The 25,682-nt window shown below is 34.3% G+C and overlaps 1 protein-coding gene across 2 annotated transcripts in view; it reads right to left on the bottom strand.

Annotated features, from left to right (window-relative positions):
• Positions 1–2,216: 2,216 nt before the first annotated feature.
• LOC150106026 (BTB/POZ domain-containing protein 6-like) overlaps positions 2,217–25,682 on the bottom strand; it is a 71,414-nt gene continuing 47,948 nt past the window's right edge. Inside the window, exons 3-5 of one of the 2 annotated variants that reach the window (XM_090393759.1) lie at positions 23,242–24,322; positions 7,262–7,505; positions 2,217–2,757 (exon numbers count right to left, since the gene is read on the bottom strand). In XM_090393759.1, coding sequence (XP_090249885.1) covers positions 7,470–7,505; positions 23,242–24,322 — 1,117 coding nt within the window. In that variant the 3' untranslated portion in view covers positions 2,217–2,757; positions 7,262–7,469. Of the gene's footprint in view, positions 2,758–7,261; positions 7,506–22,975; positions 24,323–25,682 lie in introns of those variants that run through there. The other variant, XM_090393758.1, reaches the window with a different exon arrangement.

Here is a 25,682-nt window from a genome sequence, read left to right as displayed (position 1 = left end):
CGGACTACAGTGGCACGCATATTGATACTTTTTTGTTCAAGTTTTAATTTTGGGTACATTTATACATTTAAATATTACTTAACATAATTACAAGGTATAGTAAAATACCTCTCCCCCCACCACCACCAATCGACACACACAAAGGTGAGGCAAAAGTCTTGCTAGATGTATTACAAGATGGAAATTACAAGAGACCGTGTGAATATCTATTCTAGCCATATTACAGACCTATGTAAATAGTGATGGTAATTAGTTTGAACATTTGTAACTATCTAAAATGTAACCGCATTTCAGATTTTTATTTCATCTTCATTAATAAATACATCTAATTTAAAGTATATTTTGCCTCACGCTGTGTGGAGAGACAGAAAAACGAGGCGACATCAATACAACTAAGTGCAATCAGAAGCAGTAATAGTGAATTATTTGCTGCAAAAATATGGACATGCATGGTTTACCAATGAGTTCACAGTCAGGTTCATTCAAAATACAACAAATAATTGAAACAAGGCAAGTTATAAACAGATCAGTTGCGAATGGTTGCATTTGAATCGAGGGAACCATGCATTACGTTTTTTTTTTTTTTTTTTTTTTTTTTTTTTTTTTTTTTAACTGTTCGCTTCTCGTTTACATTTATTGAGACTGGCGTATTATCAAGGCATTACTGGTATGAGGATGAGCAAAATTATTAACTTTGTGATTTTCATGGATTATATTCACACATCTCGATTCAGTATTTTCCAATCAGCTTTTCCGCGTTAGATTTGAATGATACAAGGAGTTTGAACACTGTTGTAACAGGATGTCTAGGAATGACTAGATGGAAAATGATTTTCACTCCCCATTTCCCAAATCGAAAGTAATTCCAGCTTACTAAAAGAGTCTTCAAGTATCTCGAATATTTTCTATATCTCCTCGTCTTGAGAGTTCGGCATTATATAGGAACTTCTTCAGCAGTGCTAATGTGCTATAGGTTTTCAAACTTTTATTTATGGGGATATCATAAAAAATAATTATAAATGCAAACAAGTGATGAGATTACAGCCTATTTGTATTAATATTACAGTAGAGAAAAATAATACACAAAAAGGGATTGTAAATCGCGGTATCATTAGCGGATTAGAATTTAAAGGTGGAATGAAATTTTGTGATATTTAGTTTCAGTATTAAAAAGTGCTAATGATTACTAAAACTGGATAAAAATAAAACAAGAAATTCTTATTTATTTTCAGAATATTTTCTTAGAAATTCTGCAATGCTTGCTTAAGAATAAAGCTGAGAAGTCTTTCTTTTATTGATTAGATTAGCAATTAACATTTACACGAAATAACATGAATAACAAAATCTTTATTCAACATATTCAGTGAAAAGAAACAGAACTTCTTTAACTTTTCAATAAATTAAAGTAAAATGAACATATAATTAGAAATGTTTATGAAGTTTAGAGTTGAAGATTTCTCTAGAAATAATACAGATTCTTGCTGATTAACAGTGAAGGTAAAAACGAAATAATATTGGCGTGTTTCAACATTGAAAAAAAAAACTTATTTCAATATGTCATTAAGCATAATAGAAACTAAGGTTATCTTTTCTTCAAGTCATGAACACTTATACTGAAGTTTCAGTGATGCATATCTTGGAATCTGAGATATTCTCAGATAACTTTCAAATTCTGTTGAGCCATACTTCACCAATATGCGTTCTTGAAGTGCAGGAACCATTTTTTCTTCATTTGCAATGAAACGACCCCGTTCATTATGATTAAAAGACCATTTCAAAGATGTAAACTTCAATCGAGTATAGCTAGAATTTGTTTCTACATATATCGGATGTTTGAATTGTAAAACAATAGAATCTTTATTATGTTCAGCTGCGAGTTCTTCCTCTTTTGAGCTTTCTACTGTTGTAACTTCACAATGGACAACTTTAGGAGTGTATTCTGACCACGGTATCGAATATCTAGGATACCAATTGGATGTGCGATTATACCGCAAATGATGACATTGATACTCGTGTATAATTTCAGCAGAATTCCATTGTAAACTAATTCCACAAATGAAAACAGATCCGGAAATTGCTTTTATACTAAATGTGATCTCACGGTCATTAACAGATTCCTCGGTAGTTTCAACATCTGTTGCAAGAAATTCCACTTCCTCATACTTTTTGTATACTCTTTTGCTTGCATTCGTAGATAAGCCATCGACAGTCATTTCAAAAGCGGTCACAGGAACGATTAAATGACACAAAACAGGACCAAACTCTTCCATCGTAAATACTCCACTCCTTATAACATTCACTATCTCTTCTGGAGTCATTGACAGGAATCTAATATGAGGTAGAATGTCTTTCAGTAGATCTCTGGTATTTTCATTGGTGTTCTCGTTGGCACATCTTGTTATAGCCCATGACAAAACAGCCTGAAACAAAGGAAATTCGGAGGATAATGAAAGCGATTCTCTTTCTACTATGAATTTTAAGGTACTTGCATTAGCTTCTAGTAGATCTGGTGATTGCAGTATTTCCTCTGTGTGCTCCTCTATCATCATGATGCATTTGAAAAGAACATCTTCCACATCCATTGTTTTAGCACACTGGTAAATGCTGCAGATTTTGTCCAGGGACATAGTAGTGTGTTCGCTCACGTAACGTTTACATTCTGTTTCAAGATGGTGTATACAATACTTTTTTGCGCAGTATAATGTTCTCTCGGCAAGTTCCGCTGAATCTATGCAGATAGAATCCAAGTATAGATATCTAAAATATAAGAGATAATATCAGTCAAACAGATCGCCTTAAAAAAGAAATATGTCAAAGAAGGAAAAAATTAAAGAAACTATTTATGAAAAAATTTTTAAATATTTATAAATATTTAAAAATTAATTTTTAAATAAATAGGATTTATTTAAAAATATTTTTAAATAAATCCTATTCCTGAAAAAAAAAAGAAAGAAAAGGAATATTAATAATAGAATTTGACTACTAAAAATACGTACATCACCAAGAATACTGATAGTGACATACGTATTTTGGCATTCAAATTTTCTCAGGGATATAACCGATTTCTATGGATAATAAACAGCAAGCTCGTTATGTGGTTCAATACTCGGATGTTATATATATATATCAATACTGTTTGATGTGATTATCAAATCTCTACAAACTCTCTCTTCCTATGATTATTCGAGTAGTAACCACAGACGAAAATCTGGTAAACTGTACAGCGAGGCGAAATTAAATCCACGAATACCTCTTTCCTTAGAGAAGAACGATTATGCTTTTACCAGTAGCTAACTTATAAAATCAAAATCATTCTTCACTTGACGAATTTAAGATCCTAGTTTATTATAAGAGACTTATTTTCTTTTTATTACTGAATACGCTGCCGTAAATATCTATTAACAGTACAAACATCCAGAACTACCAAATATAGACTATGAAATCGGCCCACAACAAAAGTCTAGAAAAAGTTCTTCTAGTTGGTGTGTGTGTTCAGAATCGACTCATGGTTCAAACTGTTATAATTAATTACTTTTTGGTGGTGATTGTAAATTAAGATAATACGTATAAAATCCCATTCATGATATTCGCATTAAATTAATTAATAATAACGAAAGTTAGATCTCCTACTTTTTTCTTCTTCTCCCGAGGATGATAGAAAGTTTTACACTTCACAGTGGACAGTAGTAGATTCTCGTTCCCCCACAGTGAGTAGTGTGATCGTGACATGAGTGCAGCACCCAATTAATATAACTGGTCCTGGTGGTTGATGTAAATGCACGTAAGAAGCAGAGAGTGGCGATTCAAGTCCTTACTGAGGAAGGTTATGTCCTAAAGAAGGACTTATAACCTATATCTGAAAAATATATATGGGGACAATACTATTGAACGTGAGCATATTTAGGCACTGTATTAGACACTGTAAGAGCGATGACACTGATGGCAGTGGTCATGGGGGTTCGCAGAAAATATTTCGGTGGTGGTGGGGGGGGGGGGGGGACAAAGCTTGAAGACAAATAATTACATCAATAAATTTTATTTAATTAAATACAATTCATTAAAATAAATAAGCATTAATTAATTAATTAATGGTTAATTAATAATTATAAATAAATACTAAATTAAATAAATTAACAAAAATAAAATAACTCCATATCAGAGTTTTGTAAATCCTAAAAATTCTTTCCTTATATTTTTATTTTCGTCAACAAACCTAATACTAAGTGAAAGCTGCTGTATCCCAGCAATATCTGCGGCTTCGTCAGCCAATATTGAAAATCAAATAGACTTATTTGCAGCAGATACAATGCTTTCTCGTATTTCCATTTCAAAAAGTTCTATTAGTTGATGTTCAGTTCTTACAAAAGTGTACCTGCCATTTGCAGAAGCTTTCATCAAATACTCTTTTAAAATGAAGTCTCCCGCTTAGATCCGAAACTGAAATAAATCATGTAAATTTCCAGTTTCCCTCCTTTTTCCCGCTTAACGGCAAATCATGTGTGGCACGAAATACAATGGCTGATAAAATAGAACTTAATTTAATTCTATTGGACACTACAGTTTTTTTAATTGATTTATCAATTACAAATTATAGATTTTTCTGGATGTTTATGGATTGTTATAAAATTCTGTGCATCAATAACAGCTTCTTTGTGCCATTGAGATGACATGTGATTTCTGGCGGCTTGGTTAAAATCGTTATATTTTTAAATCGAGTTTTTATAAATGCGCCTTAACAGCCCCGGTTTACTTTTGGTACAACAAAAAACGCACCTTTTTGTAATTTTGAATAACACAACCATGGTGAGTATTCCTCGAATCAAGCAAATCCTAACTGTCTTCTTTCCAGAAGAATCTTTTTTGAAATCATAGTCGTTTGGACTATATAAGTATTAGAAAGGATTTTAAATTTTAAAGTTGGTTTACAGCGGAAACGCAAACGTAAGAACCAATATCATATTCTAATAAATTATTTGATGAAACTGACTCGATAGAGTCATTTTGAATCGATGTTCCAGAAATCGGATCAACTTGTGTATCCGAAGGCCATGGGCATCCGCAAAAAAATTTCCATGGCAGGGTTTGGGGGGGGGGGAGGTCACAAAGCTTGGAGACAAATAATTGCATCAATAAATTTTTATTTAATTATTTAATATTCTGTTTTTTTTTTTTTTCACAAGTAGATTATAGAATTACATACACTTACCTTTTAAAAATGTATTTTTCTTTTTAAATTTGTTTCACTATAAATTTACAAGTCACACTTCGCTCGGTAACTCACTAGACACAGAGGGAGAACGAACTGGTCGCTATTCGCAGCAGTAATGAACATTTTTTTCACAAATCAGAAAATGATGAACCAAAACAGGAACACGTATTTTATTGCTGAAATAGATGAAACACGTGTTCTATGGTTACCCCGCAGAGGGCTGAAACAGGCTAACCCATAATAAAGTTTTAAGACGGACAAAGCGTTCCGTGGTCGAGTGTGTAAGGTTACATATCTCAATCACTTTTACGATTATAATTTGTGGAATTTTTTACTCGATCCCAGGGGAGGGGGGAAAGTGCCATATCCCCCCCCCCCCTCTGAGGACGCTCATGGCAGTGGTAAAACTCGCATTAATTTTTCTCACAGGAGATGTAATTTCAACATCAAGTAAAGACTTTATGGAATGAGAATAAAGCGCTTCACTCAGAAAAGGTAAAATTTTAAAGAAAATTTGTTGAAAAATGAAAGAATACACGAAAACGTCCTACGATTAATTCGTGTAAAGTTTATTGTAAAATAAATTATATTCTCAGAGAAAAAAAATAATATAGGAGACAATACTTTCGAAGCGGCCTTCACATATTGTTATTGTTCTGGGGCCGAGTAATTCTCAAAACAGATTGAGTTTAGCTCGCAACAATAACATGCGCAATTTCAGCTAAATGGAGTAAAAACTGTGCTACAAAGTGAAGTCTCTGCTAATATTTTGATTAACAGTGTGATGTGCTGTGAACACTTCAGAATAGAAAAAAAAAAAGAAGAAATTTAAATATTCATATTTATGTATATATTGAATTTTCAGGTAGGTGGCGACAATGAACTGGCTATTAATACATTCCACATCAGGTTTTCTCCTATTTATATCTAGGCCAAGGGAACGGTAACGTGTTATGAGATTTTTGATTCAAAAGTCATAAGAACTGGAATTAATTAGTGTGCTCCTCTCTGTGTACTAAAAGAATTGTTTAAGATATCAGGAGTAACTGGTACCATTAGTTTGCACTACTATTTGAAAACAAGCAGCCAGAGTAAACTGTTCATCTACCAACCATAATACCTCGACAATCTTCTACTTACTCACAACATTTGATATTTTAAGCAGTTCTCCTTCGAGAGAAACTAATGAGGCGCTCTCCCTTCTCAGTAATTGGGATCGTAACCTCATACACGTTTAATCTCTAGTGGAGGATCCTCTCTTTAGCCATTACAAAATTCGTATTGTTTGGCAATACAAACAATATCAAGAGGGAAGATACGACACTTTTACGCCTTCTTTCTAATCAAAATACTGTTTCTGTTCTCCAGATCCTCATGCTTGCTGAGTCGGTGTGACAGAAATCATCCATGTTGGAATGATTGTCTTCGTTCCTCACTCTACTCAAGCTTTCTCCTCGGGATAATCATTCTCCTATTGTTTCCGGATCTGATTACTATACTTAGTTCAGATAATGGAAACATTTGAACACTTCGGATAGTTTGGACATTCCTGTCGGAGTGCGTAGGAAAGAAATTCATTGCAAAAATTAACATTTTTTGAAATATCATTATTATAATTCTCCTGCAGTCAAAGACTCATAGAGCAAGAAAGGTTTATACCATTACAACAATATCACCACTCTCTTACACAACTTTCCGGGCTGGCCTCTAGTTCTTGCACCCATCTTTTAACTCAAGAGCAACATAAACATACTTTGAAGAAGTCATCTATTTACCATTCCCTTTGAGGAGCGAAATCGCGATGGTTCCATATATAGAAAATGGATAACTCCCCAGAAGGTAAATTTTTAAAAGAATTCTAACCTGTGGTACCGTGCTAACTACAAGTTAGTATAATCATACCAATTTCTCTGCAGCTGCAAAGACAGCTGTAATCTACAGAAAATAAACTAGTTTGGAATCAACATGTTCGATATATCTATGTCGAAACACCTTTATAAGCACTATGAGATTATCGCATTCAACAGGGAAAAACGATAGAAAGTAACCTACTTGAGCATCATTTCGAAAGCATCTTTGCTAACGTCAGGAATCGTAATTTGCTGAGCTTCTGGCAGACTGCCGTAGAACATTGTTTCAAATACGCAACTTCCCATTGCTAAAATCAGCTTGTGAGCGTCGAATTTCACTTTCCTTTCACCAACATAAAATGTTACGTCACACAGTTTTTTACTTTCCATCAGAGCTTGGGCTCGGTCCATCAATATCTTCTTTCCCTTTTGCCAGTCGTCCATATCTATGAAAAGGGAAAAACAATTTTTACACCACATATACGGAAATTTTCAAATAAATAAAAATATAATGAAAACCTACATTGTCTCATGGTAACTTCTATTATGAAAATAGAAGTTACCACGAGAAAGGCCAATATAAGTTTGACTCAAGCAATGAATCGAACCTATATTGGCCTTTTTTTTTTTTTCTAACCTTCTCCCCATAGCATGTCAGGGTTTTCTCTTCAGGAAAACACCGGGTTGTTAATCTCTCAATTCAACAATATTGAATTGTCAAAGTTCCACGAATATATATAGAAATAAATACTAGTTAAGATTAATATATTCCCCCCTTTCACAAATTTGGAGATGGTGAAGACTAACAGCATAGAGATTTACAAAAATGAGAGGTAAGGTATAAAGAATGTTGCCTACTCTCCCCCTCTTATTTCGTTTATAAAGATCGTGCGATACAGTCAAACTACTGTCTTGGAACCCAAGTAAAAAATATAATATGAGCTGAAAAGTTTAAGCTTTATTGTTTATTGTTTTAGATAATAATTATTGGTTATGAAATTGTATTTTTAGTTCAACAGAAGCTGAGTTTTCTTTATATATTTTGAAGGATAGCAGAAGACATTAATAGATTAAAATTATAACACAAAAGGACTATGTACGGAATATTTGTTTTCTGGCTGATATGTTTAACGTGAACACTATGTATTTGTATACAAAAATATTAATTCCTGATGAGTAAATTATAGCAAATACTATTAAATGAAGCGCTAATTATCGTTCTTGTGTTGATTATCATATTTGGCTTCATTGGCAAGTGATGCTAATTAGGAGGTGATAAGATTGTATCAAGGTCACAACAGAAGTTAGATAAGTACTGACGCATTGCTGTGAAGAACATGTGCCGAATATTTGATTTTGCTTCGGTATTTGGCCGGTCGAAGCAGGAACGACCTTTACCCACAACCCGTATTTTCGCCTTTTATTAAGCAGTGAGTAAATTTCAACAGCCTAAAACACCAGGCTTCAAATTGAGCAAGTTAATTTTTTTTTTTTTTTAAAATTACAGGAGATGTGCACACAAAACACCTTGAAACTAAGCTATGTCAGAAAGTTAAATCCAATATAAGTGATATCTAGGCGGGTGCACTATTAAACTTTATAATTTAATATTTTATTAAACTATAAAGCTGAGATGCTTACAGTATTATAGATACTGTAAGCAATATTAGAGACTTATCTATATTTTATAGCAAAATATGGAAGGAAGGGAAAGTGAGAAATATAAAAAAAATTTCTCACCTTTGAAAATTTACTCGAAAGCTCATGAGAAGGTTGTTTTCATACAAACTCTGGTAAATTTTCGAAAGATTTATGTTTGTTTCTACATTTATCTATAAAATATAGATGGATCCATAATATCTTCCATTACAATATCTTACTTACTTATACAGTTCATTTCTATAATAAGTGTTTCATGGGAGTAATTAATTATCTTTAATAAAGTTCTACGCGAACCAAAAGAAGAAAACAACACTGAACTACGTGAACTTCCGTACACGTGCTATAAATGAGATATGCCCTTCGACTGCATGCATGCATATTAATAGAAGAGCAGGTGTAGAGTCTATACCATTACATTTAGCTCTAGCAATGGTGTTGACGTTGAAAGAAAAGGCAGTAAAGCAAAATACTCGTAGCCCACAACGTGTTCGTGAGCATCGTTTCGGGTATGGGTATTCCACCATGACCCACCTTCAAACCCTGATGAACTACGGATTTATGTTTGTTTCTACATTTATCTATAAAATATAGATGGATCCATAATATCTTCCATTACAATATCTTACTTACTTATACAGTTCATTTCTATAATAAGTGTTTCATGGGAGTAATTAATTATCTTTAATAAAGTTCTACGCGAACCAAAAGAAGAAAACAACACTGAACTACGTGAACTTCCGTACACGTGCTATAAATGAGATATGTCCCAAGCCTTGTTTTGCAAGATGACAGAGAATCTTCGCATGCGCTACGAAACCTGTCTTGAAAGACAAGGTGCCCATTTCAAGCACGTAATATACCGTGATCGAAATGTGCTTTATTCGACCATGATTCCACATAGTTGTAGATGTGGAGATCATGATGTATACACATATATTTCTTTCTTAATAAAATTCTTTAATCCATACCATTTCGTTGCAGTTATTGAGTACTTTTTTTTTTTTTTTTTTTTTTGCGCCCTACTGTATTATGTATTGCAGAAGGGAAATTTCTCTCATTTTGCCTGTCATTAACAATAAACTATATCATCGCAAGGACTCATGCAAGTAAACTTACTATATATAAAAATATATAGTAAGTTCACCTATCTCTATTTAAAATTACAGTTACGCTGCATACTGTAAGGAACTACGTTTCATGCCTTCTTTCGCAGGCTCTGGGGACGCGCTAAGAGAGAGCAGTCAATCCAGTTAAGTGCTTTCTTCAGCATGAACACGGATTGTCATACAGTTTAATTATTATTATTATTATTCAGGTCCTCTATGGAGTCAAGACTCATCATGGGAGGCCGAGTAGATGACGTCTATCATTCCATTTCTTCAACCCGTTCACAGTCTGTACTTTCACCACCCTATCAAGTAATACATTTCATGGTCTAACCATCCTCCATGCAAAATAGCTTTTTCTCACAATCTTTACTACTTCTTTTCGCAACGTCCAGGAATGATACTTGTTCTTGCCCCCCCCCCCCATTCTGGTATACGCAATCTCCTGAGTATCAATCCTGTAAATATCCATAGAGTACTTAGATGTCTCAATCATATCGCTACTTCGTATTTATCCACCAAATTCTACATATCTATCCTCATATTATTTCAGAGTTTATTTCATCATTCCATTGAAATTCTTTTGACCAGATTTTAGCAGAATAAATCAGATATGGTCAAGGCTTTATACGATAAATCCCCATTTTTAGCTCTGCTGGTGAACGTAATAAAAAGCAATATTTATTACGGTTTTAGGTTGGTAAAAACGTAATAAATAAATATTTATTTATTTTTATCTAATCTGTAAATTTTAAGATGCAGTTGACAATACGACAATATTCAAAAAGTTCTTTTACGTAACTCGTTTATAATATAATAATATTACATTAAATATAATATCGTGCATAATATTTTGCCACATGTTGTATATCTCAACACACGAGATCGGTAAGTGTCGCCTAATCTTAATTTTCGTGCAACGTACGGTAATTTTCTACTGAATGTGTGTGTGTGTGTGTGTGTGTGTTAGGCAAACTATGCTGCAATTTTGCACTTGGAGGGGGGGGGGGATGATAAGAATGTCTCAACTCTGGTGGGAAGACTAAGACCTATCAGTAAATATGTGGGGTATGGAAGCTAATCAGCAGCTAGAAGAAAAGTTTGAGACACAATGCTCTAGGTGATTTCGAGATATGTCTCCTAAACTTGAAATTTCTATTTACCATTATCCCAAGATTTCCTGCAACTTAACTATCAAATTATTACATGACACACTGCCAAATGTTCGACAAATACAATAAAACTTGCAGAATATGCCTTTCCCTGATCCGCTTTTCTTTACTATAAAAAGGCAAGAAAAATGATGAAACAACGGCGTCACTCACCTTCCCAATTATACGATCTCTCATTAATTTATCCAAAATATTAAATATCCCTTCTCCAGCCAAGAGGCTGCGGTTCGAATCCTGCCTGGGGCATGGATATGTGTGATTGTCCTACTAAATGTTTACCATATGTACAGCTGCAGCCTGTGTCCTGGCACAGACTGACCTTTGATGTCTTTGTGCCACAAATCTCAAATAAAACCCAAATACAAAATCTTAACAATAACAGAATACAAACTAGTCTTTAGTGTAATCCTCCATCCTAAACTCATATATCATCCTTATGAAATGGCACTACCTTCCTACAATCCTTGGGCACTTTCCCCTTAGCTAAATTCAACGAATAGCCAAGTCAATGCAGCTATCATTTATTAGCCCATTCTCTTAAAAGTGACGAAATCCTATCAAGTCCCAATTGACCTCCAGAATACTAAGTACTCGAAATACGTTTTACTCATATACTGCTAAACCTGTTCAACTCTCCTCATTCCTTCAGGAATAAAGGATGAAATACCCCATTAAAATGATGATTAAACTTCACTCTGCCATCTACATCAGTCATTCAATTCTCATCTTATAGCGCCATTCGCCAATAATTATTTTCCCTCTCACTAGCCACATAACGAAAGAAAGAAAGAAAAAAAAACCTCAACTGTATATATATCTATTTATTTATTATTTCACGTATATCCTGTACACAACTCTCTGATAATCACAGCAATTTTAATCGAATTCAGTGAGCTCATATCTAAACCAATACTCTGCAACTTGGATATCTGTTTATCATGTGACACTCCTTCAAATGATATATATGGATGTGAAGTATATTTATACTTCGCATCATCTGATAGACGTGAAAAAAACACGTTGTAACCGGTAGGGAGGCAGACATCTTAGTATGAATTTCACTAGTAACTATTATAACATTATTATAATAATAACAATAACTCTAAGTGAAGACGATTGTACTTTCACAACATTATATAATTAATATCAACGTCTAAAGAGTTATCGTGGAAGGTTTACTCTACTTACGACATATCTATAAACGCGAACCTTAAACTTATTCATACTCTTAAATTCAGGCAGTGCATTCCATTCGTTCACCGCTCACGATATTAAAATAATAATAATAATAGTAAATCACCTTATTACCTCCTAAACCTTCTTATTTATCCCTCCTAGACGCAAGAGAATACAGCATTATACACAAACTTCCTAAACGTAGCGATACTTTTATTATTTATTGATTTACAAATACCTCCTAGTGTCAAGACTTATCGAGGGACGTAACAGTAAAGAACAGTTTAGCAAGGATAATATCTGTCGTATCTCACCTTAAAATGATTCAATTCCTGTGCACTTACCGGCTCATCTTCCAATTAATTCATATTAATATTTGGTTAAAGTTATAAATGTAACGGATTAAGCAAGAAATGAAATTATATACACAAAATTTAGGTTTACTACATTAATCTAATAATGGTTGGATTTTATTAAATGTCTTGTAATAAACGTAGAGCTGTCAAGTAGTCTTCATAACTGAAAAATTTCGTCCATATATAGAACAACACCAACAATATTATTACTAAGTCTAATCTAACGAAACCATTCAAAAACTGCAAATACTCACTTCATATATCCAAAAATGACCACTTAGATAACTTTGTACACTTATTAACACTGCGGATTTCAAAATTTAGTGTCTGAAGAACTTTCACAACAAAAGAGTTATCGTATATACAAGTGGAACGGCAGCAATAAGTACTAAGGATGCTATAGCAACATACGAAACTTTCGCTAAGTTCGGTATATTGTTAATAGATATTTTAATTTTAATAGTGTTTAAAATTGTTGCGAAACATCGGCATCCTTACAATTAATTAATTAATAATTTGCATTATTATTTATTTAAGTTTTTTATTATGAAGTTCGTCACGAAAATTCTTTCAATTTGAAATTTACCACACGAAACAAGTTGTAATACAAAATATATTTCTACTAGCACACCTTTTCGAAAGTAAATATCGCAATTCGGTAAAAATCGAAGAATATAAGTCTCAAAGTAGCAAACAAGTAGCCCACTGGCTGCCGTATTGAAGTTCATACATTTTCTTTCAAAATTTATTATTTTTTATATGTTGTAATTCTTATTGTTATTGAAAAACATAATAGCTATATTCTGTATATCTGAGGTGGCAACACTGAAGTGCTGTGTATATTGCATTTTAGTGCTAATTTTTAAACAAAAATTATGATGTAATTATAATGTTATTGCAAAACAAGATACCCACCTGTCAGGGGAAAAAAAATCAAAAAAGAAAAGACAAAAAGAAAAGAAAAGAAACTCTTCATTTCCGTGGAGGACAAATGATAATCAAATACAAAAAACTGACGATACTCAAGTGCTTTATAATTAGTAAATTTATTATTGTCATTATTATTACATCTGCCTTCCACCAGAAGACAGAAGATCACCTAGGTTTGCAATAGAACGAACTCTACGAATTACCCAAATTCATATTTATAGCTTGATATACGTAAATATTAAGACATATGCTCAAAGTCTTAGTAGGATGTTAAGAATTTCACATACCTAATGTGCACCAGGACACACGATTTAGACTGCAAAAAAGAGATATTTCGGATATCAAAAGCGAAAGCAGCCTATGGACAAGATATGGAAAAGTAAATCAGTGAGCGTTGAGCGTTCCCACAAGGCTGAGATTGCTGGAAGCATGCATATTCACAAGCGCTTTCTAGTGAAACATGGAAAATGGTTAAAATCACTAAGAGAGGAACATTGACATTCAAAAAACGAGCTATAATTGATTCTATGAATTGTATAGAAAAGTAAATTGCAAAGGGAATATAATGTAGAAAATAATTCAAACGAAACTAAAAATTTGTGGATGTATCTGCAGGATGGATAACAGTAGCAAAATAAAAATCTCAATGCTTGGTACAATTGACGGTATAAACAGAAATGAATAGCCATAGCGAGGATGGGTGGATAGTGAGATGCAGCGGAGTGGAAACAGTTTGCAGTATTTGTGTTACCTGGCAATAGGTAGACAGATATGGCAAAGAATGGTAACATGAACGGGCCTTGAATCTATGGGTGGACAATGATGTGATATTTATAGTTTGATGCCCGTAACGATTAGGATACTGCTCAATGTCAGTTTTAAAAATGTTTCCGAGGAAAAATAATCCCATATCCACAAAATGCGAACGACTAAAACAATGCTGTTCAAATAAAATAAAATAAAATAAAAACAGCGAGTACACAATATACACATTGAGATGAGGGATTTCGCGGTGTTTACGAATAAGGACCTGACATTTCGGGGATATTTTGATAAAAACTCTGAGAACAGCAGAGTGTATTATGGAAATCATACATAGAACATTGACATTTAGGAAGGAGGATGCTGAGCTCCTATTGCATAAAGCCTTGATCAGACTGCATATAGAATACTTTGCATAAATTTGATCAAGGTGGTTTCTGGTCTCTGGAATGTTGAGTATAAAGACAGATTGATGGAATTCAAATTGCAATGTCTAGTGAACAGAAAGAAGAGGGAGATATGATTGAAACATAAATTGGTAAGCAATTATTACTGGATTCGTGTGGATTAGATTTTTCTTAGAATGGGCGGGAATAGGGGAGAAAAAGAGGATTCCTGGAAGTTGTATTAGGATGGTGTGAGCAAGGGGTGAGGACAGGGGTTTTTGCGTGAAGAGTATGAGCAGTTAGAATGCTTTACCTGAAAATGTGTGTGGGATGGAGACAGTAAATGCATTGAAGTTACATATGATAATCTGTATGTGATGGAGACCTGTGACGATGAGTCAGAGTTTTTTCCACTATGCTGACTAATTAGCATAGTGACCAAACAGATACGTGTTCTATGAAATTAACCACCCATAAAAGTTGCCTGAGTATATTCACTCATCTCATCTTTCACTCATCCCTTATCTTATTTTTATTTTATTTACTTTTTTTTTAATTTCTTTCCAATATTATTTATATACAAACAATACCAACATGTTCGACAGTGTGAAATTAATGAAAATTTACATTTTACATAAATCCACAGTAGGCAAACCTTTCTTTACAGATACAGATATTGCGAATGCATTGATTTCATATCGGTGGTTGTTTTTAGTTGCAGTACGATTACTTGTATTCCTATTTATCTTCTGAAATGATTCTTAAGATCAAAGGAAGCTATACAGTGTACGGAGTGTGATGTAATACATGATGGTGGAAGCTGAAAAAATCCTACTTGAGGATAAATGTATAGAAGTTGAACAAGTTCAAATACCTACTAAGAGTCACTCTTAATTAAAATGGATGATCAGGACAGGATATTAGAACAAAAATTGCAAAAACAACAACATAATTCTAAAAAATAATTCCACCATGGATAATTCCTAAACTTAATCTGAAACGGGTTAAAATACAGTAGGGAGATTATCACAAGCGTGTAGCTGAAATTGCACTTCTTATGGTTGAAATGCAGCCACCTGTTATATTCAAGATGTTAAAGACGCAGTAGGATGTTTGTGTTTGTGTAGCTCAGTGGAAGTGGTGTTTGGAAAGAGTAATCGACTAGAGGAACTTTATCTAATTTTTTTTTTCCGACCGGATCCCCGAGTTAGTTGATCTCTGGCACGGAGAAGCGAGTTTTTTCTCCTGGAAACTCGGATTTTAAGTCACGTAAACTCAGGAAAATTGACCACGCTATTAAAGTCATTAAAATATTATGTTAGGGTTACGGACCACGCGATGGCGGCACTTGTTATTCGTCTTTTCACTGCGTTTCGCTTAAATTAGTGATAGCATTGGGCCAGTTATCTCTGATTGGCTACCAGTGTAGATTGAACTTCCCCTTAGTCTCCAAGAGTAACATAGGGCAAAAGGCCCCGCCTACTCCCTGTACTGGAATAAAAGGCGTTAACTGATTGTTTTTTCCTTGAATCTGAATACGAAGATATAATTTGGAATGATAATATAAAATAAAAAAATAATGAGACAAAGTTCTTTACTGATTACGAATTTTGTATGGATTTGTCTTGTAATACCTTCACAGCCCTATTATGGTTGGGCTTAAGAGAAGAAGAAGAAAAGTTCTTTTGGACTAAAATCAAAACAGAAAAACATAAAAAAATTTCGTTGTCATAGTTTCCAACAAAAGAGCCTCCATAGCTCAGTCGGTATAGAAGAAGCCCTTTGGTCGAAAAGACCTAGGTTCGATTTCCGTCGGTGAAGTGAGGTCTTTATCTGGTCTCTTTCGACGATGGTGAGTTATCCGGTCTCATACGGTGGTAGGGGATTTTTAACTGGAAACTCGGGTTTTCGTTCCCCCCCCCCCACAGAGCAGGAAAACCGGCCCCGTGAACACACGCATCTACAGACATAGGACTCGCCGGGAGGTATAGGGCTAACCACCTTATCCTCGGGACGGGGACGCTTTGGAAGGGCTAAGGACAGCTCCATAACAGGCCACTGGGCCTAATAGATAAAAGGAAGAAGTTTCCAACGATTAAATGGCTCATTGGTTTTTGCTATTTTTTTTTATTTGAAATTTGAAATAAGCAAGCTCCTCTAGGGTGAAGGAAATAATAAAAAAAGTTTTATTCTTTCTTATAGATTTTCTCTCTCCCCACTCCAGAAAAAATATGTTAAAGAGATGAATAAAATGTCTGCATAGACTTATAGATTAGGTTCTATTTTTTTCCCTTTGCAAGATTAACCTTGAACTCGGAAAAAATGATAAGAAAACACACGTGATTACACTTAACATACATATGATACATAAGGAACACAAGATGGGCGAAATTGTCTGGTGTACTTAGTATACTTTCATCTACAAAGCCACAACATTTACATTTTATTTTCGATAATGATGCAAAGAATAACGAAAACTAGGGGATCTACAGATGTCCAGAAGTTTAGAATGAATAACTGCCTCCTTCTATTTATTGTCGTCATTAAAAAGGCTCTACGAGATTTATTTCGCATTACTGAACAGAATCTTCCCAGCAGTCTGATGTTGAAAACAAACTGGCGACCGGTACGTAACTTCACAGTTCAAGCTAGAAAAAAAAAAGCTTAATCACTTGCTGATTACTCTTCTCTTGCAATTCCAACCATAACCTTATCCATATTTTCTTTTCTACAGATTGATCTCAGCATTTTATCCTATGACATTAAAAAGATGATAATTGAAGTGACCTATTGGAATGCTGTCCAATGGTCATTGTCTGATCTGTTTCTTTTCTTCCAATCCAAACAAGTTCTCCAGCAAAATAACTGGAACAGTACTTGATGGATTATGTGGTCTGTTATCCTTCACTATACAAATACAGGACCTTCATCCAAGTCCTGACTTTCTACGTACACTGCTCGGAAAGAAGTCAACAAGCAGTCCATGGGCAACGTGTATCATGATAATCTGTCACTTGTTTGTAGCCTTTATAAATTGGAGGAATATGATGCCCACAAGTCATAAAAACTGTGTCTGGGAGAAATGACTGCGAGAAAGGAACTGACAGAGTTAAGAGGCGTTGTGATAGGATGCCATGTTGCAGGCCTATCTGCTCGGCAAATTGTTCACAAACTGGGCAATACCAGGTCAACAATCAGTTACCCCATACTAAGATGGAAGTGCAGGGAGTCAACTGCAATGACCCACCACTTACCCAACGTAACCCTAGGGTGATTCGTAAGGTAATAAGTAAAACCGCCATTCATCGGCCGACATACGTTGAATGCGGAGTTCCGAGGAACGATTGCAACACGAAACTGGGCAAAAACATTTAGAAGAGAGACTCACAACATTGGTTTTTATGGTAAGGGCGGTATGGAAATTCAGAGGGGGCGGTGCGACGATATGGTCTGTTTTGGCCTCGGACGTCTATTTGTGGTGCCACAAACACTGAACTCCAAGAAATATCTGAACACTAATGATAATGCAATGCTTTCTACTTTGTAACTTTTCTATGGAACTGTCCATTGTATCTTTTAGCAAGCAATGCACCATGTCATAAGGTTACTGTTGTTGGTTTGTGGACATGAACGTCACCACAAGTTTATTTTATGACCTTTAAGTCTTAAAACAATTCTTAAGTCAGTTTAAATTTTTTTGTTTAAATGACTTTATGACAGTGACAAACGATGTAGATTTCAATAATACAAGTGAGAGATGCAAAAAAATTGCTTGCCTTTGCATTCTGATCTAGAGGAGCTCGAATCGTATATGACTGTGGACTAACTATCTTCGAAGACTAACTTCTTGCCAGCTTGAAAAAATTCATTTCGGTTTAAAAGAGTTCAGACTACTCCCATCTAGAATAAAGTATTTAGGAAAATTAGTTTTATTCAAATCTGGAGCATACAAGGGGTTGTGTTGTGTTGCATAACTGCAATTTATTAACTGAACACTGTTCAACTGAAGTCACCATTTGCTGGGTAAAAATTTGAGTTCTTTCAAATGTGAACAATATTTGAATATATGTATGCTTAATTTCTTAATATTGAAAATTAATATACTTTAAATTTCTTTTTGTACGCTTTGGTGGGATAGATGTTTGTGATGATCCTACTAACTAATTACTGTATGACCTTTGAAGTTTTTGCGCAATAAAATCAAATAAAATAACATATTTCTGTGCTATCTCTGGTTTTGTTTTTCCATTGGTACCTATTTAATTTAAAATTAAATCTTCTATGTATTTTATTCCCCTGAGGAATTAATCGCAAGGGCACTCCAAAATGCAACAGGTAACTATCGCAGTTTTGTATTCCTATCGTAATTTTAATTATCATTGAGTTTGACGGTCGTGTTGTTAAGTTATGGGTTCATAATTTTAAAAGCACGATTTCTAGAAAAATAAATATAAAATAATTATTGCTAACCTACTCCAGGGATCAACAAGCTCATCAAACAATTGGGAAAAAATGTTCCTCTATAGATATAGATAGGTAGCATGGTTGTCTGAAATACAAGAGCAGGGATTGCAAACTCTAAAGTTAGGTAAGGAACTCTTGATCTAGAGATTGTAAAACAAAGATTCCAGAGTCAACGAATGTCGCATTTCACATAAGAACACGTTCCTCCGTTTTTTATGAAAGAAGTCATGCAAGTTGTATAGGGACAGCTGAAGTGAGCTGCTGTCATTGATGCCAAATTGGAGTTTGGTAAGAATACCTGACCAGGTTTACATCCCTGTAAGCGGTAGTACATCATTTAATGTTTATACTGGTGTATTTGTGAAGTGAATGTTCTTTTTTTTATTGGGTGAAATTTTGGTGTTATGCTGATCTTTTTTTTTTTTTTTGCAACTTTTTGATGCGATTTATTTTGTCCACATCCACATGATAGAATGGAAATCATGTTAACACTTAGGACGTGAAAAAATAACATTGGGTTAAGCATTGGTGAACAAACTATAATTTACGTAATAAGTATTTAAATTGAAGTATTTTGATTAAACTTTGTAATCGATGGTCATGCTCTGCCCATCAGTGACATGGTCAGCTAGAAAACATCACTCATCCAAAAGTTGTTTCGATTTGAAATGCACAAGTAAAGCTGCGAGACATCTACATAAAAGCTTAATGGAAACTCCTTCCAAGGACATTAAATAACAATTATCCTAGGGTTTAAGTATTGCCGGCAAAGGTTGGTCGATTGGTAGAGCCTCTGCTACTAATGGCTCAGTTAAGTAAGTTTGAGCGCGGTTAGTAGTTGGAAGGGATCCAATCGTTCGATGCTGTTGGCACACTCTCCCTCGATGAGTCTTTGGACTCCTTGGAGGTGTCTAATAATAATAATAATATTGTGAACTGTGCAGCTGCGTGCTGTCGTGTGGGTAATATAACCCGCGTTACATATCAGTTTGACCGTATGGTTGCATTTTAATCAATGCTGCTACGGAAAGAACTGGAACTAGAAGGAAAAAATTTCGTCCATTACCACCAGGAGAATTTGTGCGCAAAAACTATTGGATTTGAGAATGTCATAAAAGTCATTGTGACTGTCAAGTTATTAGGGCAAGAGGATTGAATCAACGTCAATTCCAAGAGTGCGAAGAGGATCACGATGTGCGCTAGTTGAGCAGAGGGAAGGTTCTTAAAAGTATTTGACTTAAGGAGCGAAATACAGCAGTTCATGCAAACCAAGGGGAAGCCGATTGCAGAATTCAACAATCCAAAGTGGATGACAGACTTTTCCTTTGTGACCGACATCTCGTTGCATATGAATGACCTAAATACCCGGCTACAATCCAAAAATCAACTGGTGCACAGTGTTTGATCACAACAAAATTAAAGCTTTTGTTGCCAAAAGCTTTGGGAGGCACAACTCGCAAAAAATGACTTATCATTTTCAGCTTCTCGCTGAGTCGAACTGTTCGTCTCTTGATAAATACGCTACAAAATTAGCAGTGTTGCGAAGTGAGTTCGAAGATTTAGATTTTAGTAACCAAGTCTTCTTTAGATTTATTTTCAATGCCATTCAGTGTGAATGCTGCCGAAATGTCAGGCTTAGTACAAATGGAGCTACTTGGAACTACAAAACAACTTCTTTGAGAGAAAAATTATTCAATATGCCCTTGCTTACATTTTACAAAGACTACATTTCTGATGATGCATTCCATAATCTTTGTCGGCATGCTTTGAAGATGTGCGCTTTGTTAGGAAGCAAATACTTATGTGGGCAGTTCTTTTCCAGAATGAAGCATGTGAAGTCCAAGACAAGAACTCAGATTATGGACCAAGATCTCGAGAATACTCAGTGCATAGCAACTTCCAACATTGACAAGCTGGTCAAGGAAAACATTGCCAAGTTGCCCATTGACATTGTAAAAAAATGAACGTTTTCTTCATTAAATTATCTTTTTTCAAGTATTGATCGTATTTGCTAATCATGAACCTGACTCCTACCTACGCTTGGCTATTTCATCCACCTTGGCCGGTAGGAGGGTTAAAGCTGAATTTGTTTATTTTTATAGGATTTTATGTAAAGTATCAAATGCACAACGTCCCTTGTGAATCTGGAAAACATCTTACAATTCTGAATACCGCGGTATAGCTTAGTGGCTTCATTGAAATTTTTAATGCAGCCTACACTGTCTGAAAGGTTGAAGACCCCTGTATTAGAGAATATATATTCTGTAATATTTTGGAGACAGATCACTTTCCATTGTTAGCCAATCAGAGATAGCTGGCCTAACGCTATTCCGAATTATACACGTAACTGGTGAAAATATGCAAGTAAGTACCGCCATCTCATTTTCCCTAATCCTAACACCATGCTTCTCTGTCTACAAACAGTGTGGGTTCCGTGGTCGTTTTTACACGAGTTTGTAATAAAAAAAAAATATATAAAAAAAAAAACTTCCCAAAGATTGACTGAGCAATTGGTCGAGGGAAGGGGGAAAAAAAAGGCTTAGTAAAAGTTCCTGCAGTTAGCAACTAGAACTTGCAACGTTCTTCCTTCCGGCCATCTAGTACTGCAGATGGCACACACACCACTTACACTCGATTTACACAGGTGCTTATATTACAGCACAGTCGCTGTAGCTCAGTTAGTTAGATGAGCCCTTTGGTCAGGAAGATCCTGGTTCGAGTCCCGTGAAGTAGTTTTATCAAGTGTTTTCAATCAAATGGTGAGTTAGTCTGTTTCAGAAAACCCTTCAAGGGAGTTAGTTTTTTTCCGAGGGACGAAAAGCCCGAGTTTGTCGGTTTTTTGTCCCTCAAAACAGGCAAACTGGCCCACAGAACACACGATCTACAGACATGAGAAACTCCTGGAATAATAACTAACCAAGCTATTCTCGCAGATTTTGGTTCCAAATGCCTGCACGGTGAAGTGTCAGTCTGTACATGGGCATGGATACAATATATATATATATATATATATATATATATGTAGAAAGTATTTTTACCTTGGGTATAAATATGTTAAAGATACCAAGCAATTTTAAACCTGGTTTTACTCCATTTCCCAAGTAAGCAAATATATATATATATATATATATATATATTCATTTTTAATATTAACTGACTTAAAACCCCGAGAATTATAACAAAATGAGATTTATTTGAAAACGCAACATGTTTCGTCGAGATTGACTTCAATATATATATATATATATATATAGTTTTATGAAAAAATTGAATGACTAGAACCGAGATTTAATTAAAAAGGTTTTAATATAAACACACTACTAGTTTCGGCCTGTAACAGCCTTCTTCAGGTGACATTATGAAGAAGGCTGTTACAGGCCGAAACTAGTAGTGTGTTTATATTAAAACCTTTTTAATTAAATCTCGGTTCTAGTCATTCAATTTTTTCATAAAACTATGTATGTTAACCGAGTCAATGATCATTCTGTCATATATATATATATATATATATATATATATATATATATTAAAAATATGGTACTAGAGTCAGGGCCGTACTTATGCACAGGTGTACAAACCTCTAGATGGGGCCTCAAACAATGAGGGGGGGGGGAGAAGGAGAACCACTTTAGCACCTCGGGAAAAGTGTAAGGAGGGCCCCGAACAATAATTTGTTACTCAATTTGATTTCGATAAAAAAAAAAAAAAAAAAAAAAAAAAAAAAAAAAAAAAAAAAAAAAAAACGTTCAGGATTAATGGCTCTCCTAATCCATGTTTGTCAAAAGCTGGTTCAAAAGGTTGTGGCTCTTAGGACCTGTTTATAAAGGCTTCATAATGACTATTGGCTAGGGGTGGGATCATAAAAAACAGTTTAAGAAAATAATCAGTACAGGACAAACTATTTAATAGTTAATATAAAACATACGTAATATTGTAATATTTTGAAAGAGGGCAATCTTTCATGGAATAGAGAATCGTAGATTCTTGGAGGATTTCATAGTTCATATAAGTGAATGAAGAGTTAACATATAATTAAAACCTGCCTGAATATTATACAATTTTATCCACACTATCAACATTTGTATAAAATTTTAAATAAGATATTTGTAACTATAGGCATCTTCAAATGCACTGTAAATTGTGTTGATTGATGATTCAGTGAGTTAACCTGTTCCATTGCCGCAATCATTGCTTCATCCAGTTCGGAATCGGGTATATTCTCATGGTTGGACGAATTTATAGTTTTAAACTTAAGCTCTGCCAAGCCAGATTTTTCCTCTATATAAATGGGGTGCTTGAACTTTAACATAACTGAATTTTCGCTGTGTTGAACTGTGAACTTCTCATCTCTTGAGATTTCAGCCACTGTAACATGACACTGAATGGCTTCTGAAGTTTGATATGTGCATGATGGGGAAAACCTGGAACTACGTAATACGTCAAGTGCTTCAAAAATATAATCGTCCAATATGCAGAAGGAGGTAACGTCTGTTCTGCTCCTTTCTAAACAAAGTCCAATAATGAAAATGGAACCACAGTTCACTGCAACTGAAAAGATAACCTCACCTAACCTAATATTATTATTAGAAACAAGTAATTTATCTAGATCAATAATATCGGGAGTCTTAAATTCAACTTCGTCGTATTTCTTATACGTTCGTTTGCATCTATTTGTGCATAAGCCATCAATTTTTACTTCAAATGTGTCTTGAGGGTCAGTCACTTGACACAAAATTGGACCGAATTCTTCCATAGTAAAAAGTGAACTTTTTAATACTCCCACAATCTCAAAAGGGTTCATGGAGAGGAATCTTATAAGAGGAAGAATGCCTTTCAGTAATTTTTGTGCAATGTCTCTAGAGCACTCAATACTCATTTTGGAACAATTGTGATGTAACCAAGACAGAACAGCTTGAAACAGCTTGTATTCTGAAGAAATATTGAGTGAATCTCTCTCAGCTATGAATTGTAGAGTACTTGCATCAGCTTCAAGGAGATCAAAGGATTTGAGAATCTGCTCTGTATGTTCCTCTATTTCCAAAATACATTTCAGAAGAACTTCTTTCATATCCATCATTTTAGCAAACTGAAAAATGCTGCAGATTTTGTTTGTAGACACACTAAGGTGTTTAGTTACATAATCTTTGCATTGGTTCTCAAGATGATGAATACAATACTTTCTGGCACAGTACATTGTGTCCATTGCAAGGTCTACAGAATTCAGATGAATGTCATCAGTGTAAAGATACCTGAAAAAAAAATCAGAAAATGCTTTAAAAAAAGTAGAGCATTTGAGATAAAATTTGAATTTTGTAATAATTAACTTATTGGATAAACTGTTTCTTGTTATCTTTGTAAAAGTATTGTACATGGCCTGAATAACTGTGAAAGTTAAAGATTGGTAACACAATTGGAAAACACAGTGTACAGAGATAATTGGAAAACAGTCTATATACACATTCTAATGATAATGGAGAGAAAGTGTATGTAGACTGTTTTCCAATTATGTTACCAACATTAAAATCTTTAACTTTCAATAATTATTTGGGCCCCATGTAGAATACTTTTGCTATAAATAAAAATATGGTTATATCCTCAACATGTTTTCCTCATAAAGACATCCATAAAAGAACATGGATATTCTCAGATAGCAAAGTACTTAATGAAAGTGATCATGTGCTTATAGATAAAAGATCATATAGAGGAGTATGATGCAATTCAGATCATTATCTTATCAAAATTAAATACAGGAGCTGAATCTTGGTGAAGACACAAGGAAGACACAGAAAAAAGCACTAAAGCTTAACTTTCAGAAGTTTAAAGAAATTGGAAGTTAAAACTAACTTCCAGAACAAAATTAAACAAAAAATTAGAAGCCAAAAATATAGATATAGAAGGAAACTCTGGGATATGAAAATAAGCAAAGAAGAGATTGGTTTGATGAAGAATGTGATCGAGCAGTAATAAAAAGTATATAAAGAATTTTCTGCATGACCAAAAAAGAACTGAGTCAAGAAGTAGATAAAATCAAAGGAAGAAAAGACCAGCACTTTTTTGAAATGATATGCACAATAGAACAAAGGCAATTTTATTACAAGCTTATAATACAATTAAGCAAATTACAGGAGCATATAAGCCAGGGCTAGATATATGCAGATGGCAAAGGAAGCACATTATTAAAAAAAAAACAGAATATTTCATGAATTGTTGAATAAAGACATTAGCTATGGAACTCAAAATTATATACCAACTAATATTGAAGAAGATGATTCTGTAGAGTTACCATGAAGGCAAGAGAACAATGATATATAAAGCCTGCTCTTCCTGATACATAAGAATGATAAAACAGGTTATGGAAATTAGAGGCATTTCTCTTTTATGTAAAGCATACAAAATATTTACTTGCATTTTGAAGAGCATTACACCCATTTATGGAGAGGATAACTTCTGTCTACCAAGGAAGTTTCAGGAAAGGCAAATCGAACAATTGGTCAGATACATATAGCTGAACAATTATAAGAGAAGTTTTTGGAATTTGATAAAAATATAAATATTCATCAGATTTTTTGGTTGATTTCCAACAAACATATGACAGCATTAACAGAGGAA

The sequence above is a fragment of the Typopeltis vanoorti genome, chromosome 6, assembly GCF_054136105.1.
Source record: "Typopeltis vanoorti isolate ZY-2024b chromosome 6, IOZ_Tvanoo_1.0, whole genome shotgun sequence".
Classification (NCBI taxonomy): Eukaryota; Metazoa; Arthropoda; class Arachnida; order Uropygi; family Thelyphonidae; genus Typopeltis; species Typopeltis vanoorti.
The sequence above is the reverse complement of the archived record's forward strand: the minus strand, read 5'-3'. Positions and strand labels throughout refer to the sequence as shown.